This window comes from Cervus elaphus, chromosome 18 (genome assembly GCF_910594005.1).
Source record: "Cervus elaphus chromosome 18, mCerEla1.1, whole genome shotgun sequence".
Lineage (NCBI taxonomy): Eukaryota > Metazoa > Chordata > Mammalia > Artiodactyla > Cervidae > Cervus > Cervus elaphus.
Genome location: NC_057832.1, coordinates 59,762,914 through 59,778,663, shown reverse-complemented (window position 1 = coordinate 59,778,663; position 15,750 = coordinate 59,762,914). Strand labels below are relative to the sequence as shown.

The 15,750-nt window shown below is 37.9% G+C and overlaps 1 protein-coding gene across 9 annotated transcripts in view; it reads left to right on the top strand.

Annotated features, from left to right (window-relative positions):
* Window positions 1–15,750, top strand: part of ST7 (suppression of tumorigenicity 7) — a 255,042-nt gene that overhangs the window by 39,784 nt on the left and 199,508 nt on the right. The window contains exon 1 of one of the 9 annotated variants that reach the window (XM_043873362.1): window positions 7,357–7,601. The exons of 5 other annotated variants lie outside the window; for them this stretch is intronic. In XM_043873362.1, the coding sequence (XP_043729297.1) occupies window positions 7,589–7,601 (13 nt within the window). In that variant the 5' untranslated portion in view covers window positions 7,357–7,588. Of the gene's footprint in view, window positions 1–7,356; window positions 7,602–13,937; window positions 14,896–15,750 lie in introns of those variants that run through there. 3 more of the 9 variants (XM_043873361.1, XM_043873363.1, XM_043873366.1) reach the window with 3 other exon arrangements.

The window sequence follows — 15,750 nt, the reverse complement described above, 5'->3', positions numbered from 1 at the left end:
CTACTGTTGGTGAATGGGGTCAGATTTTTCCGTACCAAACTAGCTGTTATTTGTATTTTATACTCTGAGTGTACTTTGTACAAAGTTTCCTGGCTTATAGTATAATTGAGGTGATTTGGAGGTCTTAATGATTTCCATTTTTATATAATTTTTGAGGGCTATAGATGAACGTGGGTTGGAAATGTTTTTGTTACACTGTGAAAGTTGTTGACTTCTTACAAGTTAATTCAGCATTTATCACTAATTCTAACATGATGGACAGTGAACATGTAGTGTGGGCTGTCAAGACTAGGTGTTACTCATATCATTAAAATGAAGGGAATTGGAATAGAAGTTTTCTTGAATTTCCCACCTTGATCCATCAAGCTGTTGTTGATGGGATCCATTACCTTTGTGAATTTTGTTAATGGCAGAGACCTAACTGAAAATCACTTCTTTCAAAGAAAGGTCAAATTAACTATAGTAAAGATTATAGAACTGGGCTGGCAGACTATAGTCCGTGGGCCACCTGTTTCTTCAAGCTAACAACATTTTTAAAAAATATTTTAAGTGGTTAAAAAAACAAAAGAAAAAATATTTCATGATATATAAAAATTATAAAAAATTTAGTTCCACGGTCTATAAAGTTTTATTGGAATAGACTACATATACTCATTTGTTGATATGCTGTTTATGGTTACTCTTACACTAAAATGGCAGAGTTGAGTAGCTGTGAGAGACTGGATGGTCCCGTGGAATCTAAAATATTTCCTGTTTGGTTCTTTGTAGAAAGAGTGCTGTGGCCCCTGTTAAAACATCAAGGTTAGTTTATGTTTTGGAGTACATATGGAAATTTGTGACTTTCTTTGCTTACCAAAAACTCTAGCTGAGTAATGCTACATTTTTTGAAGGATTCTCCACTGTGTTTTTTTTGTTTTTTTTTTTGTCTCTGGGACAACCCACAATAATCCATTTATGACTATTTTTCATGACTTCCTTTGCTTATTTTCCAGTGGTTCCTTTTGCCAGCCAGGTGAACAGACTGAAACCACACAGGTCTGTGGTTTTTCTAAAGAAGTTTTCTACAGGAGGATATGTTTGGCTTGGGCACCCCTCTGTTTGTTGTGGAAACCTGGATTTGCTTGTGATCTTTCCACTAGAGCTTTGATTCAAGCATATATAAAATGACCCTCACTTTCAAAGTATAAAATTAACAAATGCATTTATTGTTAGATCCATATTCATGGGAAGAAGATCTTAATCTTTCATGTTTTTACCAGCCATTTTTTTCCACCCTGCATCCCCCTCTCCTTTACCAGGCATTTTAATAATGTTAGTTATGTTTCTCATGACTCTTAACTCTATGTCAGTGTTAGTTGGTGGATTTCTCACTGGTTAACTTTAAACCTTTAAACTGATGTCTCTTTTTACAATACTGTTCTGACAGCATAAAAGCATCAGTGGTATTCCACCTCTTATAAAAGTTATTTTCCCCCCCTCTCCAGCTGTGGTTACTTGATATCAGTTTTTTTGGAGCTAATGAAAGCAGGGAGTGACCCTCCTACTTCATAAGAGGTCTGAGTTTTGCAGCTACTGAGAGCTTTGGATCTTGCCACCATTGACCTTATTCTTTTCAAATATAGCAGAGAAGTTGTCTATCTAGAAATAATCCCTATCTCAGGGTTTGGAGTTGGGTAAAGTAGATCTTCTGTCAGGTTTCACCTTGCCTTTGCTCATAATTGTGCTTTTGTGGTGGGTGAGGATGATTGTTAACTTTCTTGAAGAATATATAGCTCTGGTCTTGGTCCATGGTATTGAGTTGAACAGTTCCTATCCTGTTTTGTTATCTGGTTGGTGCTTGATGCTGCTGTGTCTTAGTTTATTAAACATTTTGAAGTATGGTGAGCACACTCATGCAAGGAGATGGGCTAATGCTTTTAGAATTTTCTTCAGTCAGAGAACCCTGTTTGCAGTGGAGTCTTCTCACATATGGGAGGGACTGTGTGATAATCATGCAGACCTGTAAGCGATGAAGGATGGCAGAACATGAAAAGGAAATACTGATTTTGCACATAGGGTTGTCGTTACCATCTTTCTAAATTCCATATATATGTGTTAGTATGCTGTAATGTTCTTTATCTTTCTGGCTTACTTCACTCTGTATAAGGGGCTCCAGTTTCATCCATCTCATTAGAACTGATTCAAATGAATTCTTTTTAACGGCTGAGTAATATTCCATGGTGTATATGTACCACAGCTTCCTTATCCATTCATCTGCTGATGGGCATCTAGGTTGCTTCCATGTCCTGGCTATTATAAACAGTGCTGCGATGAACATTGGGGTGCACATGTCTCTTTCAGATCTGGTTTCCTCAGTGTGTATGCCCAGAAGTGGGATTGCTGGGTCATATGGCAGTTCTATTTCCAGTTTTTTAAGGAATCTCCACACTGTTTTCCATAGCGGCTGTACTAGTTTGCATTCCCACCAACAGTGTAAGAGGGTTCCCTTTTCTCCACACCCTCTCCAGCATTTATTGCTTGTAGACTTTTGGATAGCAGCCATCCTGACTGGCGTGTAATGGTACCTCATTGTGGTTTTGATTTGCATTTCTCTGATAATGAGTGATGTTGAGCATCTTTTCATGTGTTTGTTAGCCATCTGTATGTCTTCTTTGGAGAAATGTCTGTTTAGTTCTTTGGCCCATTTTTTGATTGGGTCTTTTATTTTTCCGGAATTGAGCATAACCCTATATGCAAAACAGAAAAAGAGACACAGAAGTACAGAACAGACTTTTGAACTCTGTGGGAGAAGGTGAGGGTGGGATGTTTCGAAAGAACAGCATGTATATTATCTATGGTGAAACAGATCACCAGCCCAGGTGGGATGCATGAGACAAGTGCTCGGGCCTGGTGCACTGGGAAGACCCAGAGGAATCGGGTGGAGAGGGAGGTGGGAGGGGGGATCGGGATGGGGAATACGTGTAACTCTATGGCTGATTCATATCAATGTGTGACAAAACCCACTGAAATGTTGTGAAGTAATTAGCCTCCAACTAATAAAAAAAAAAAAAAGAAAGAAAGAAATATTGAGGCTGATGCAGGCTGGAGTGTGTTGGTAGGAAGCATGGATAAGCAGTGACTTCTTAGGTAACCTTTGTTCTCCCTCAGAGTAGATGGAAATTGGAATGAGGCATACCGTTAAGGCATTTTCACTTAATGACTTGGTGAGGAGGATGCGAATAGAGACAGGAGGGAAAACCCCATCTTTTCATTTCTGGAATAACAGAGTGAGCATTTATAATCCAACCCTGGGCCTGGGGTTTTAAAATGTGTGATAAAGTGAGTTATTCTATCGGTTGGAAATATGATGTAAGATATTATGGTTCAATTATGGTAAATGGTATTCAGGTTTAAGAGGAAAGTGTAAAGTGGGAGCTCTGTTCCTTCTCTTTCTCTAAGGAGGAGAAGGGCTATGGGCTCACATAGCAGGAACTACTCCAGATAGGAAAGCCATGACGAGGAAAGCGAGGAGATCTGTGTTTCAACCTTGAGCTGTCATCTGTAGAAAGCTTGGCAATTCCTGTCCAGTCTGTCTCAGTCATGTTTTGGAAGGAAGGGTCATGTTCAGAAGCTTTATTGCTGGTACCCAGAGCTTGTTGTCCTAAGAGGTATGAACCACCAGACCATGAACTCACCAGTAAGCAGGGCCTTCAACCAGTTGTTTCTGTTGTGTTTCATGAATGTTTGTATTTGTCTGCTCACCCCTATGCTGAGTTACTAGGACTTGTCTAGAGAGGAATAGTGTCTGAACGTTTGGATAAATTAGACATTCAATGTAAATGCCCTAGATTTCAACAATACCTGCTAGGTCGCTGGTTTCCTACCCTTAAGGTGGGGCTGTTCCCAACACCCTAGCACAGTGGAGGAGGGGGTGACGTGGGCTGGAGGAAAAGGAAGAGCTCCCTGCTGGGAGTCACTTCAGTTTGCTCATCCAGCTATAATTGGCTTAAAGTAGAATCCTGTATCGTTAGAATTGCACAGGGTTTTAGTGATCATTCAGTTCAACCTCCTCATTTTACCTATGAGGAAATAGGTAACACATATCTGTAAGTATTCCACAACTTTTCCAAACCAGAGAAGTAATGAGTAGCAGTGTTGATTCAACAGGTCTGTTTCAGTAATTTTACTTCTTCTGGCTTGGACCATGAAGGGATAGATTATAGCCCGAATCTGGGATGGGTTTGGGGATGCAGTGTGGGCAGCTCCTGAGTCAGGCAGTTGCACTTAGGACATTTGTCCCTCGGCTGTAGACTGGGAACAGATGACTTGCACAGAACCTGTGACTCCCATGACTTGTAAGTATGTTTTGGGGAGGACTGTGATGTAATTGTTTCTGTGTCTGAGGGGTGCATCTAGGCATACTAGTGAGTGAGTCTCCTTTGCTGAGGGTGAGATGAGGCTAGAGAAGACTCTTGGGGAGAAAGGCAGGAGGATCTAGCTGAAGGTGCTGTCCTCCTGAGTGAGCTTTGAAGTTACAGTCAGAGGAAACTGCTCAGCCTCTTTAGAGGCCAGCTAAGTCGTATCTTCTGTGACATTTGGAAACTGAAAAGTAGAGGGGGAAGGAGGGACTTAGTGGTTGCTGGGAGAGTGGGGTAGTACACAGTACAAGTCCTTTTACGGTTATAACTGTCTGCACTTGAGTACTTATTTCTGCTTAACTGGCTAGTGCAACTCTCATTTTAAGCTACCACAATGACTTTAAAAGATGTTTACTCCTTAGAAGGAAAGTTATGACCAACCTAGACAGCATATTAAAAATCAGAGACATTACTTTGCTGACAAAGGTCAGTCTAGTCAAAGCTATAGTTTTTCCAGTAGTCATGTACGGATGTGAGAGTTGGACTATAAAGAAAGCTGAGCACCAAAGAATTGATGCTTTTTAACTGTGGTGTTGGAGGAGACTCTTGAGAGTCCCTTGGACTGCAAGGAGATCCAACCAGCCCATCCTCAAGGAGATCAGTCCTGAATGTTCACTGGAAGGACTGATGTTGAAGCTGAAACTCCAATACTTTGGCCACCTGATGCGAAGAGCTGACTCATTTGAAAAGACCCTTGTGCTGGGAAAGGTTGAGGGCAGGAGGAGAAGGGGACAACCGAGGATGAGGTGGTTGGATGGCATCCTGACTTAATTGACAAGGGTTTGGGTGGACTCTGGGAGTTGGTGATAGACAGGGAGGCCTGGCGTGCTGCAGTTCATGGGGTCGCAAAGAGTCGGACACGACTGAGCGACTGAACTGAACTGAATGACTTTAGACATTATCCCTTTCATTCTGTGTATCTGTTTTTCTGTGTGTTGGGATTGAATATAGACTATAAAGAGAGTTTTTATAAACTCTGAATTAAAATATTTGGCAAACTGCAGGACTGGTTTTAATGGAAAGAATGAACCTAGTTTTTGGAAATGATCTTTCTTGTTCTCCTTCCATTTATTGATCATCTATCTGTGGAGGTGGTATGTGTAGTGGAAGCACAAGAAATCTAAGTGAGGCTACTTGGGTTGAATCCTTGCTTTGTTATGTATGGTGTGTGACCTCGGTCAAGTTACACACCCTCCACACTTCAGTTTCCTCACCTATAACATGAGGATAATACCTCACAGGGTTATCGTATGGGTTAAGTAAGTTATTAATGCATGATTTAGAACAATGCCTGGCCACATTAAGTGCTGTTTGCATACTAGCTGTTGTCACAAACCAGATGTTGATCTAGGCCCTTTGTCACTTAGTTGAGATCAGAGAGATTTAAAAACTTGCTTCAGGTCATCCAGTTAAGGAATGACTTAAACCTTGTCTGTCTGACACAAAGCCTGGCTCTTAACCACTCTGCTGGCTTTCTGAGGTGTGGTGAATCACTTAACTGTGGACTGTAGGTTTTAGAGCCATCTACCCATCTATCTGTCTTCTACTTTCTAATTTGGATTTTTCATTATGTTCTTATTTGTGAATAAAATGCATTTCCTTAAAATATCTGTGATTTAAGAGTTATAAAATATAAAGGATAAAAATAAAACAATTATTCTTAAAATAATGGTGCTGAAATCCATGCTGACTGTACTAAGTTGTGAAACGCTTAAAACGCCATTTCATGTGACATCTGATAATGGCTATCAGTATTTCCACATACTTGTAAGTTGTGTGGAAATTAAGACAGCTATTATTAGGAATTTTTAGCTTACCATTTTAAAACAATCAGAATGTTTTAGCCATTTGCGCATTTTAATTACCAGGAAAAAAGTATATCAAATTTTTATGGCTCATGGAAAGCTCCCCAGTCAGTACCCTAGATTGAGATAAAGAGAATTAAAGCCCCAGAAGACAGGGCTGCTTAGCAACGGTGACAGGTGAGGTTGATGGGAATTAACAGCTTTTGACTGTTAGCAGAATGGTGGTGTGATGGGATCTGCTTATGGTAATGAAGCATCGCCTAGATGGCTGAATGTAATGATGCTTTCTCATTCATTTCATAGAATTATAGATGATGTTGGGCTCAAAATGTTTAGATTTCTGTACTATATATATTTCTGATGTTATATTGAAAATTAGAATCATATTGTTTAGTATTATCAGCTTTGTAATTATCTTATGGAGAAACTTATTCCATGGAAAGAAAAGTAGCAAAATATCCCACTACAATAAAACCACTCAAAACATCAATACTTTTCTTTCCCAAAGTAGTTGCAGTTGTAGTTGTAGTAGTTGCAATTACTATATTTATAAACTGGAAATTATCCAACCATTCAGGTTGCTGAAAAAAAAAAGACAGCTGATAAAAAATTTAAAAATTTGTATCTTGTCTCTGGGCAAGGTCTAAAGAATTGTGTCAAGATGAAGTAACCATTCTTAAGGTTTCTTTAGCCAGGACATATTCAAAATGAAAACAGTTGGTAATGAAGGAAAAGATGGCTCAGTGCATGTGGCAATGTGACATGAAAGATTACATCAGATACAGTCTGTCACAGGAATGACCATATGTCCTTTTCATCTGATGTCTGTCTCAGGACTCAGACAAATGAGTTAAAGGTTTTAGATATGCTTTAAAGGATTGTTCTTTCATCACCTGTATTAGGTTTTTTTACAAATCAAATGTGTTTCAAATAGATCACATGTGCATACTATCAAAGGAATGAACATAATGACAAAAGACTATTTTTCCTAAAAATTTGGTTGCTGACTCCTTTCAGGTTATGCTGCTTGGTAACGTTGAGTACTAGGATGAAGTACACATATTTTGAGTTCTTTTCATTTAGAGAAAGAAGGAAAATTTATTTTTTCCCTAGTTTTAAACTAATAATGGAGGAATGAAATGGGAAGAAAAATACTTCTTTTCTAAGAAAGACTTTTCTAAGGATGACTTTAAAAAAGCAGGCAAAGGAGAGCAGAGCCATGACCGTTGCAACTTGAATAGAGATAAGCAGAAGTGTGTGTGTGCTCAATGTCACATGGCAGGAGGCTGTCCCCAGAGCAGTTTGCCTGTCCAGGGAGCTGTTTCATTTTGAGTCTGATAGAGTTTTACTTTGGAAAATACCCAGTTCCCTGCCTACTGCTTCTCTATGGATTATACAGGTAAAATTAAATTTTAAAATATTTTCCAGCCATGTAGAATTACTTTAAAAATATACTATTTTGAATTAGTATTTTTAAAAGTACATTGGTTATGTTTTTTAAATGAAGGTATTTAAAAAATTATTATGCATGAGTTTACTCCTGTTGTATGTTTTACTTTGTTGTATACAAATCATGATTAATTTAGCACACATATATACTTAAGGGAATTTGTCAGACATATGCTTGTTGTTTCATGTATTTTAGTTTGAGTCAGACTCAAACAGACTTAAAATAAACAGCAACTCATATTTAATTCACATTTTGACCCTCTGATCAAGAAGCTTTAGAGTACAGACATCTGAGTTCAGACTATGCCACAGAGAGAATAGTATATACACACAGTCTACGGAGACTGTAAAACATTTTTGACATTGTGGTGGTGGTTTTGTACATGTGTGTGGCCCCATCTTTTAGATGGAGTTGACATAGTGAAGTGAATTGGAGAATTTCAGTTTTTATCCTAAATTTCTGAGTGTAACTAGCCTCTTCTTTTTTTAAACTGATTAACCTTGTTCTTAGTTTCTAGTTTCACTGAGTGGTAAGTTGGTACAAGAGTAAAGTTAAGGTTAAGTTAACCGTGGGTGGTGGTTCTTGACGAGTAAGTAGGGGATTCCCTTAGATTGGATGGGGTGAAAGTGGGGTTGAGAGGTGAGGTGGTGATAAGGAGATAAGGGCATGGATCTTTGCTCAAAATTTGTGCAACTAGTTCAAAATTATATTTCCCTAAATTTGAACTTTTGGGTTATGGTGACACTTTTCTGACATAATCCTTATAAACTGAACAACAAAAACTTTAGAAGGTTTTTCTACCAGGTCTGAGACCTATTTTCCGTACCCCAAATAATGACAAAATCCTAGTGTGCATTTAAATTAAGCACTTACATGTTCTTTATAAATGATCCCTTTTGCTCTATGGATAGGTCTTTGGCAAGATAACTAATTATGGTGAAAATCAAATTATTGTGAAATTGTTAATAAAATGCAAATTTTAGGTGCTTGCTATGTAAAGGACTTTTGTGGTGAATATTTTTTTGAAGCTAAAACATTTAGAAGTAATTAATTATCCCAAATACCAAAATACATTTTTTCTATAAATCCATATTTCCTATTTTAGAGTTCTTTAAAGCAAATACAATAATAGTATCTCTCTCTCTCTCTGGATTTTGGATTTCTTTTCCTTTTGACTTTACTGTACCAGAATTTTGTTCCAGGACTCTGAAATAAAATATACTTATTTGTTAGAAGGCTTGCATGTATGTTAGAAGGCTCTATGTCTGTTTCTATGTTGAAGCAGGAAGGGATACACTTTATAGACATACATAAGAAATAAAATTTCTGAAGTCCTACCAGGGAGCTTCACTATACATATATTTTAAATTATAAATTTGTAAATTTTTTTGCCCAAAGAACAGAATCACTGATTTTTAAAATTTTTCTGTAGTTTATATATTGCCATTAAAACACTTCTCTGTTGTTTTTTAAGTAATAACCCATACATGGTATTTTTTTCCATAGATGATATTTTAAAAGACACACAACTTTAACATGCTAAATAAGCATCAAGAGGAATACTAAGAAAATAAAACTTTAATGTGAACAAAGGATACAGCTCCAGAGAAACTCCAGATATGACACTTTTTAAATTGCTGTATATCCTCTTAAGAGAAAATGAGGTTTAAATTCTTACCAAATTAATAGAGATAATTAAATTAATTAAATTAGTTGTCTGATGTGGTGGGAAGCTATTTTGAGTGTTGTCTTCTACGGTCATTTTTAAAAAATATTTCCATATTTGCTAAAATAGGTATGTTTGGTATATTAAACTTTGATGAGAAGAACACATGTTTTCAGCTCATGGGAGAGTGAATTCTTTTGCATTCGAAAATAGAATTTATTTTGCTGTCAGCACAGTTCAGCACAACCACTTTTGTATTAATACTAATAAGAGCATCACAGCACTAGAGGGGTTAACTTCCAATAGAAAATTGAGTCTTGATTATTTAAGAAGAGATTTATTTTGTTTTTCTGGAAAGTTCTTTCCCCCATGTGGTTTCCATGTTACCCATGTGGTTTCCTCTCAGTTTTTCAAGTCTCTGTTGAAAAGTCATCTTTTTAGGATGACACTACTTGACAGTTTTACCTAAAATAACCCTCCCGTTCAATCACTCCTCATCCTCTAATTCCTCTTATCTTTCTTTATAACACATACCCTCACTGAATATATTGCATATTTGTTTGTCTGCCTCACCCTCTGGAATATAAGCTCCATAGAGGAGGGAGTTTGTTAAATGGCTGTACCCGTAGAGTGCAGGAACAGTAGGCTTTCAGGAAATAGTTGTTGAGTCAATTTATGATTCAGGTTTCTTCTAAAAATTACTATTGACCTACTTTAAGATTTTACTATCATTTTTCTCACAACATTCTAGTTTAACAATAATTATTTTGACCACTAAATTATTTTGAATGTTGATCTCTTCTTTCATTACTAATTTTATCCTGAAATTAACAGTACTCACTTTACTAATAGAAGGGCAGGGTAGCAGGCAGGCAAGGTCACAGGCAGGCATAATTGGACATAATTGATAATCCAAAGATCACTTTGGTTTTAGAGTATATTATGTGATTTTATGAAGGAGTGTGGAGGACATTAGTCAGTTTTATTCTAACTTCATTTCCTTTCTTTACATTTTCCTCAGGTAGCATATTAAAATTTGTCTTCATTCTCTGAGCTCATGCTAGTTGCCCAGAGGAGAGAATGGGAGCAAACTAAAATTTCAAAATCTGTATTTTCAAAGATGGGTCTTCAACCATATGGATCCCAACCTTCCGGAGGTATTTAGAAATACCTCTGACATCTGAAGGTTATAGAGACCTTAACAGAAATTAGAGGCTATCATATGTGTCCAGGTTTGCGGCAGGTGAGACCTAATGTTTTTTAACATACTGACCCTGCTATGCTGTGCTTAGTCGTTCAGTCATGTCCAGCTCTTTTCGACCCCATGGACTGTAGCCTGCCAGGCTCCTCTGCCCATGGGGATTCTCCAGGCAAGAATACTGGAATGGGTTGCCATGCCCCCCTCCAGGGGATCTTCCCAACCCAGGGATTGAATCCAGGTCTTCCACATTGCAGGCAGATTCTTTGTCAACTGAGCCCTAGGGAGGCCTGATCCTACTATAGTTATCTAAAAAGTAGATGTCTTGAAAAATAATGCAGACTTTAACTTACTGTTAGAAGTCTTTGCCAAGAAATAAATATAAGCACTCAGAAAATATACATATGCACATATACACTTTCACATATGAGCTGAAGAGAGGAGCTACATCAATGAGTTGGCAAGAAGTTGTTGTATATAGACTATGGAGAGTACATTTGTCACTCAATATCTGCAGGGGATGGTTTCAGACTACCTCCAACCCCAAATCTGCAGATGCTCAAATACCTTATATAAAAATTGTATAGTGTTTGCATATAATCTACACACATCCCCTCTGCATATTTTGAGTCATCTCAAGATTACTTATAATACCTAATATGAGATAAATGCTATGTAAGTTGTAAGTACAATGTAAATGCAATGCAAATGCTATGTCAAAAATAGCATTTTTGACACAAAAAACTGTGTCAAGTTCAAGTTTGCTTCTTGAACTTTCTGTAATATTTTTTTCCTGAATATTTTGATCCGTTGTTGGTTGAATCCACAGATGTGGAACTGGTTGATATGGAGGAATAACTATATCTGTTATCCACGGATCCTTTGCTTATTCTGCTTTTCCTTTTGCCTTTCTTGTGGCCACATCCACCCCCTTTTGTGTGACTATTCATGTGCAACATCTTGTATACAATTTAAAACAGATCTCATGTAAGATAATATTCTGGTTTCAACCCTTTTGAAGTGTATAGCCCTTTCCCACTTCCTACACCTGTATATACCAGGACCGTTATTGATACTGGCATACCTAGTCTTCTGGAGCTTCTTTTTGTTGCTCTTTGCAGAAATTGCATCCTTTTACAAATTGAAAGTTTTGGGGAACCCTGCACCAAGCAAGTTTGTCAGCACCATTTTTTCCTGACAAACTTGCTCACTCTCTGTCTCACATTTTGGTAATTCTCACAAACTTTTCATTTTTCATTTTCACAAATATTTCAAACTTTTTCATTGTGACATTTGTTATGATGGTGACCTGTGATCAGTGAGTGATCTTTGATGTTATTACTGCAACTCACTGAAGGCTAGGTGATGGTCAGCATTTTCTAGCAATTAAAGTATTTTAAAATTGATATTTTTTTAGACATAATGCTGTGGCATACTTAATAGACTATAGTACAGTGTAAACATAATTTCTGTATACACTGGAACACCAGAAAGTTGTGTGACTTGCTTTACTGTGGTGGTCTGGGACAGAGCCTACAGTATCTTTGAGGTATACCTGTGTTCTCCACTGGTTGTTAACCTGGATTACTTATTTTGGGAAGGTTGCATTTTTCTTAATTTTTGCAATTTTCTCTCATTTTTAGTGTTTTTGGTGACATTTTTCTTTTAAGAACTTTCTTCTCCATATTTTCTATTGATTTTCATTTTCCTTTTATTTTAGTTGAATTCTTAAAATATAATTTTGGTAATTTTTTTTTTTCAAGAGACATTATAGATGAGTAGTTAAGAGCATGTGTGTTGAAACCAGAGTGCCTGGGTTTGAATCCCAGCTTTTCATTTAGTAACCTGCATGAGCACCATCTATCAAATGTGGATAATAATGGTATCTACCTTGGAGGATTGTTACAAAGATTAAGTAAGCTGATATATGTGAAGTTTCCAAAATAATACCTGGCACATAGTAAACATGCAGTAAAAATTGGTTATTATTATCTTGTGTGTGTGTTTGTTCGGTCACTTCAGATGTGTCTGACTCTTTGTGATCCTATGGACTGTAGCCCGCCAGGCTCCTCTGTCCATGGGATCCTCCAGGCAAGAATACTGGAGTGGGTTGCCATGCCCTCCTCCAGGGGATCTTCCCAACTCAGGGATCAAATCCACATTTTCAGCATCTCCTGCATTGCAGAAGGATTCTTCACCACTGAGCTACCAGGGAAGCCCTTATTATTATCTTTGTTAATGTTAACGTGTTAGTCACTCAGTCGTGTCTGACTCTTTGTAACCCCATGGATTGTAGCCCACCAGGCTCCTCTGTCTGTCCATGGAATTCCCAGGCAAGAATACTGGAGTGGACCGCCTTGCCCTTCTTCAGGGGATCTTTCTGACCCAGAGATTGAACCTAAGTCTCCGGCATTGCAGACAGATTCTTTACCGTCTGAGCCACCAGGAGAGCCCCATTATTATCTTACCTACAATAAAACATTTGTTCTTATGTAGCATCATTGCAGTTTCTCTGCAATGATTTAGCGTTTTCGGAAAGATGAAGGTCAAATTACCTTTATGCACATCCATACGATGGACTATTATGTAACCACTTAAAGATGAGGTGGATGTACATATACTGACTGAAAGAACTATTAACGATATTTTTAGATGGTAATTGCAGCTCTACAATCATATAAGAATTTAGTGTTTAAAAGCTGTGTTATATAAAGACATGTCTATAAACTTTAGAAAGTATTAGAAAAAGTATATACCTTAGATAAATGAATGGAAAAGAAACTTGAGCTTTTGAACTTATTGTTTTATATAACTTTAACAATGGGATTATTGAAAAATAGCCACACTTTTTGTGCATTTCAATATTTTTAAAATACTGGAACAAACTTTGCTTGTGTTGTATTGATATTCTAAGAAAAGCCTGTGCGCTTATAGCTTTTAGAAAAAAGTAGATTTCTAAGAGTAAAGGTAATGCAGGTAATGAGTCAAGAGACAAAATAATAATATCATCTTTGTCTTGGTGGATGAAAAAGAAATATGATTGTTAATCATATATACCTACTTGCACACAGGATTACACAGATGTGTGTGCACAGCATTAACATTACTGAGTTACCCTGGAAAAATGACAGGAATTCTCATAGGGCAAAATAAAGAAAAATAAAGCAAAGAAAAATAGGATAGAAAAATATGTGTACATACACATATTCCTAGAGTAGTGGTTTTCACACTTGAATAATAGTTGTAAAATAGCTAATAATGTATTCATTAACATTTGAGTGCTCACCGGGTGTCAAACAGTGTTTTAAGCCCTTATAGTGTTGTTTTGGAGAAGGAAATGGCAACCCACTCCAGTGTTCTTGCCTGGAGAATCCCAGGGATGGAGGAGCCTGGTGGGCTGCCGTCTATGGGGTTGCACAGAGTCGGACACGAAAGAAGCGACTTAGCAGCAGCAGCAGCAGTGTTGTTTTACTGTTACATTTGCTTGTGAATTTATATGCCAGGATGTGTGTGGAATAGTGTACATATTTTCACATACTTGTGATTGAGTGTACAACCCCTAATCTGTCAGTCTCCCCAAGCCTACTGAAAAAGCAATGAACTCGAGTTATTTTAAAAGGTAGGTTATTTTTCTCATTTCTCATATTCTTAATTCCCTTGAAAAGTTCTACTTGCTGCATAAAATCAAGAACCCTGATTTGCATATCTTTGTGGTTGGTTGCTATAAAGCCAATATTTAAATTTCTTTGAGGTCTCTTTTAGTTCGTGGTATCTCAGATGAAGATCTTGTCAGGAGGGTGAATATATATGTGAATATGTATGTGGCTCTTGGTCTTGTGCATTTTGTGACAAAGGAATTCCCCTTTGAATTGCCTGCTCCCCTGAAGCCCCTGGAGCCTCTGGCTCGAGCCGCGCAGTCGGTCTGTGCAGTGTCTCTGACGTCAGCAGTGTGTGCATAAGCCCTGCTATTGTCTTACTGCTATAACTGGGCTGGGGATTGCAGTATCCGCTGTTGCTGCTGCTCCCAGTCTTGCCCCCGCTGCTACCTAGTCCTGCCTCCCTGCATCCCAGAAGAGCCACGTCGGCCTGCCTTTCCCTATTGGATTTTCAAAAGCAGCTCTTCGGTTTTTGGTGCTGTAGGAGACCTTGCTTTTCAATCACACGGGAGAACACTGAAGCTTGTAAGAGGAGAATCTGGCAGCTGGACACAGTTTGGACTGCATTGTCTGTCTTCATGACCTCTGCTGTGTAGCAGCTCATCTCTCCACTCTCACACGTACACTCTCCTCGATTTTTTTCTTTCTTCCTTCTTTCCTCCATTCTTCTAATTTTTTAAAAGCAGCCTCTGGAGCCAGCCATGTTTGGCACTGAGTCTTCATGTAAGTAAATGGATCTCACTTTGCTGTTTAGAAATCTGCTTGCTGTCATGGTTTCATTGGCTTGGAGTTCATATCACTTTGCCTTAGGTCATTACCAGCCTTTGTATTTTGACTCTAATTACAAAAAAATTGGTCTCAGGAAAAGGACTTCCCCTTAACTGGGTTATTCATCCTTAAGGCCAGGGATGTCAGTGTGGTCAAAATCAGGCCTCCAAGAGGGAGGGAGGAAGACAGGAATCTAGGCAACCTCCCCAGAATGTGTTAATTGGTGGGATCAAGTCTGTCACTGATCTATTGTTGTGGTTCTGTAATGGTCCTTAAACCCTAAAATAGATACTGTGAGGATCTGACATGATAGTGTTTATTAAGAGAGTAAAAAAGGCTCACATTTTTTAATCTAAAAGGAGAAAGAGGTATCATTATATCTTCTTCCCATATTTTACAGAAACATATGGGCAGACATTATATGTAGATAAATAAAAATTAAGCTTTTTTTAAAAAATGGATTTTTTTTTTACACAATGGCTTCAATTTTGATTTGCTGGCTAGCGCCACAGTCCAGCAGCAGCATATCTGTCTTAAAACTTATACAATGAAATTGCTTTGGTGCAGAGCAGGCCCCGCACAAGGGGCTGGGCTGGATGGCACTTGTGGACAGCTATAATGGGTATTTGAAAAATGATGACCAGCCTAAGTAACGTGGATTATTTAATGTTGGATGTAGAATAGTATAACTTGTCAATGCAGTTATACAGGCTCTGCAGAATATTTTGTCATTATCCATAAGCACAGGTGACAGTTCAGAATTTATAAAGAGACTGAACCTGCTGACCTAGGGCTTTAAACACTGGCAAG